The sequence below is a fragment of the Hipposideros armiger genome, unplaced genomic scaffold (genome assembly GCF_001890085.2).
Source record: "Hipposideros armiger isolate ML-2016 unplaced genomic scaffold, ASM189008v1 scaffold_206, whole genome shotgun sequence".
Taxonomy (NCBI): domain Eukaryota; kingdom Metazoa; phylum Chordata; class Mammalia; order Chiroptera; family Hipposideridae; genus Hipposideros; species Hipposideros armiger.
Window position 1 is genome coordinate 1,163,436 of NW_017731556.1, and position 4,288 is coordinate 1,167,723.

General features: G+C 38.1%; 1 protein-coding gene across 1 annotated transcript in view; it reads right to left on the reverse strand.

Moving 5' to 3' along the window:
* ZC2HC1B (zinc finger C2HC-type containing 1B) overlaps nt 1-4,002 on the reverse strand; it is a 37,565-nt gene extending 33,563 nt beyond the window's left edge. Inside the window, exon 1 of the mRNA XM_019653747.1 lies at nt 3,975-4,002. Coding sequence (XP_019509292.1) covers nt 3,975-4,002 — 28 coding nt within the window. The remainder of the gene's footprint in view (nt 1-3,974) is intronic.
* Nucleotides 4,003-4,288: the final 286 nt, after the last annotated feature.

Here is a 4,288-nt window from a genome sequence, read left to right on the forward strand (position 1 = left end):
TACAAGTTTTAGCAGGAAGGCAAATTTTCAAATAGGGACTCCATGATTAATGAGGATTAACTCTATATGTATGTGTCTGCATATATATGTATATAGACACACACATATGTATGTATATAATCTAGTAATTAATCTCACGAAGAGTGATGCTGAAAATAGAGAATACCCCCACACCTACCTTCCTCGACTTGGCTCACAGGACTCTACCTGCTAGTCCTTTATTCCCAAAGCAGAATGAAACTTCCCTGGAAATATAACTATTCCATGAAGAAATAACGGAAGATACTGACATTGGGAAGATTCCCAAACAGCTCAGCTAGACCGCCTTACAATAAAGCTCAAAATCATCAAATGCTGCTCATCTATTTAGACTTTCCAGTGTTTTCTTCCTCCAATCTTAATGATGGACAGGAATTTCCACAGATCTGAGGAAAGTCTCTAGCATCAAACCCTAAAACAAACAAAAAAGCAATTCAAAGGAAAATTAACTCTTGGAAATTAAGTCTTAAAGGAGAAATGAAAAACTCAATAGAAGGTTGGAAGATAAAACTGGGGAACTATCCCAGAAAGTAGAGTAAAATGACATAAAAATGAGTGAGAAACATAAGTAAATTTAGAGTACCTGTCCGGAAGGTCCTACTTCAAATAATAGGAATTCAAGAGAGAAAAGGAGAAAATATAAGGAAGAAAATAAAAACAATTTTTGACACTTTCCACAAGTGAAAGGACATGGACCTTCTGGTTGATAGGACTCAGCACAATGGATGAAAACAGATCTATAACAAAAACCATCATTGTGAAATTTTAGAACACTGGAGACAGAGGTTCTACTGATTTAGAGAAATGACAAAAATAAACAGTAACAAATAAAGTGTTAGGAATCAGAATGGCTTCAAATTCCAAACAGTAAAAATGGAAATAAATGGGAAAAATCCTTTAAACTTCTGAGGGAAAATAATCTACAACCTACAATGTTATACCTAACCAAGCTATCAATCAAATATGGAGGTAGAGCGCAAACAAAACAGAAATAAGACTCATAAAGAAAAAACCAATGGTTGCTAGACAGGAGGGAGGTTGGGGGATGGGTGAGAGGTGAAGGGATTAGAAAGTACAAATTGGTAGTCACAAAATAGTCACGGGAATGTGAAATACAGTATGGGGAATATAATCAATAATGTTACAAAGACTATGGAGGGTGTCAGGTGGGTACTGGCCTTATCTGGGGGTCACTTCATAGATTATATAAATGCTTAACCACTGCACTGTACAACTGAAACTAATATAAAATATTGAACGTCAACTATTATGTATTTTATATATATATATATATAATATATACACATATATGTAGTCATGGGATACAAAGTACAGCATAGGGAATACAGTCAATGTGATTGTAATAACTATATATGGTGTCAGACAGGTAGTAGACTTGGTGGGGTTATCATTTTGTGAGGTGTTAAATATCTAATCATTGTTTTGTACACCTGAAACTAATATAATAAAAATATGGGGGCAGAATACATTTCCAGACATGCAAGGTTTCAAAAAATTTACATCCTGTGCACCACCTCAAGAATTTTCTGAAGGATGTGCTCTGTAACAAAGTGAGCAAAAAGGAAATTCAACACAGGAGAAAAGAAGGGAATTCCAAGGGTAATAGCTAAGCACCAGAACTAGGGAACTACCTAAGTCCGGAGTAGAAGTGTGTGATTAAAGACCCAGACATGTTGGAGGCTGTCAAGGTATTCACTGCCTTTATCATCTGAGAACTGTGTGCCCTAGTACGTCTGGCTCCCATCCTGTTCTGTACTTGGCTGTAGGACCATGTCCCAATGAAGTGCCTGCTTTCCCCTTTGTATTTTAATGTCTAGATAGCTGAGGACGCTCATTTCACTCCATGATAGGTTCTTGAGAGGTGTAGGTAGGTCATGGTGAACTCAAGACGCAGAAACTATAAAACATGCATACAACCTCTGAGCATGTTTCTGGAGATCCCGGACACTCCAGCTGGGGCGACTGATGTTCCTTAGGACTCACTCATCACCTTGCTGACATCTCCACATGAACTCTAGAAGCTGAAATCAGACTCAGAGTCCATTCGGCTCATTTTCTCAAGGATGCTTTCATCAAATGGTAGCAAACATTGCCTTCATAGAGCTAGATTTACACTTCTTAATTACTCCAAACTATACAAGATACTGTGTTTAGGTGATGCAGCCTAGATAGTACATAAGAGTTACCTGAAGGAAAAGAGTGAAACAAAATTGAGGATGGACCCACAGGTGGTTCAGTGTTCTATTTCTTTACTTGAAGAGTGGTTACGTGTTTGTTTTATTATACATTCTCCTGTGAGTTTCACAATTAAAATGTAAGGCCATTAGAATTTTTACCTTCTCCTGACCTTTAACTGGAATAACAAGCGGGCTCAAACATACTATGTCAACACAGAATAAGCAACATAAAAGTTAATAATGTAACAGGAAAGTTACAGGATGGCTAGAGTTGTCCTTCATCTGAGGCGATCTGATGACATCACAATGGAGGTGTGGATACAATGTATCACAGGCAATATACCCAAATGGTAATAGCTCCTGATACTCAAGCTTGATTTGTAAAATACAGTTCTAAAATATCTGAAAAAGTGATTTTATACCACTCATGGACAATGTTTAAACAAAATAGACCAAGATAAAAGGCAAATTTTCATGATTTTGTCCCCTACCTGGGATGCTTTAGGACTTCTCTCCTTACTAACATTAGGTTAAGTCTAGGTCCCATTGTTCCCTTCACATTTAAGCAGTTCTTTTCTGAAATGTCTTTCCCAACTATCCATTCATTTACACTGTCTTAGTTATCACTTACCAAATGCCAGGCACTGTTCTAGACCCTGGGGATAAAGTGATAAACACTCCCTGCCCTCAGTTTGTTTTAGTGAGAGGAGACTGAAAAACAGGATACATCTCAGACGCCAGTAGGTGCTATGAACATAAAGCAGGGAAGGGGCGTGAAGGATGCAGGGATGGGTGTGCTATTTTAAAATAGGTGATCGAGGAGAAGTTTATGGGAAGGTGGTCACTGGGCAAAGCCTTCAGGGAGGTGTATTTGCAGTAAGGGCACTTTGGGCGGGGGGCAGAGCAAGCACCCAGCTTCACATTTCAAGTGGAACTTATCACAGTGAGTGGCTTTGCTAGTTGTATTTTGCTGCACACGCCCTGCCTCCTCAGATAACACAGTCCTTGAAGGCAAAATCCCCCTTATCGCTTGGGACTCCCAACATTTAGCATGGAGCTTAAGTTCCCAAACATTGTTTATAGGCTGCTCAAATCATAAACATCCTGAAGTGTTACAAAATAATTCAAAATATCGTGTAAGAATTTGTGCTCCAGGATAAAGTTAAGATCTTTAAATCTGGAAGATAATCGACCTAAATCACAATATGCTTCACCAAGACTCATGGCTTATAGTCATATTTCCTTAATTGCAAAATATGTAACATGCTGATTTAAACCCTTTGGGTGAGGTGCAGTGAAATTAGCTCATAAAATGGAATCCGAATGCCACCAAGTCAAAATAACATTCCATGACTATAAGATTCTTGCTGGGTTTCAGACCCTCCAATGGAGATAATTACCAAAGTAAGTGGTCTGTCCTTTAAGGATTGAACACGTTCCCAATACTGCCATAAATCACCATCCAACTCTTTGCTTCCACAGGCTGGCATGTAAATACACACTATCTAGTAGTCTACTGTAATGCCAAGCTCTTAGCCATGTTTTTTTTAATGTCAGTGTTGGTAGAGTACCTAATGCTGCTGTTTCTCACAACTCTTCTAAAACTCCTACAGTAATTACTTTGATTTAGAATTGGTAACATATAGAACAAGAAAATCACTAGCTTTAGGAAAACATAATCAAATGAATTACAGATGAAGACACTTCCTAATCACGTAGATAGTAAATGCAGCTCACCTGCTAAAGATGACTGAGCCCTAGCCATTCCATCCCAACACAGAGCAGCGATGTCTGGATGCCTTTTCCAGAAGAGTCCAGATAGCACATTAGTCACGGATGCATGAACAAAGGTCACTAACAACTTGTCTACTGCAAGAAGTCACAGTTTACCAAATAATTAACAATTGTGATGGTGTCATTGCTTCAGCCTTGAAGAGGTTTAAAGAAATTAAAAAAAACAAACAAAAAAACCCTCATCAAAAAGCAGGGAGTTTTCAACTATGTATTTTATGTTGGAATCAAGTATGAATGGTTCCAAGCATTAAATAATG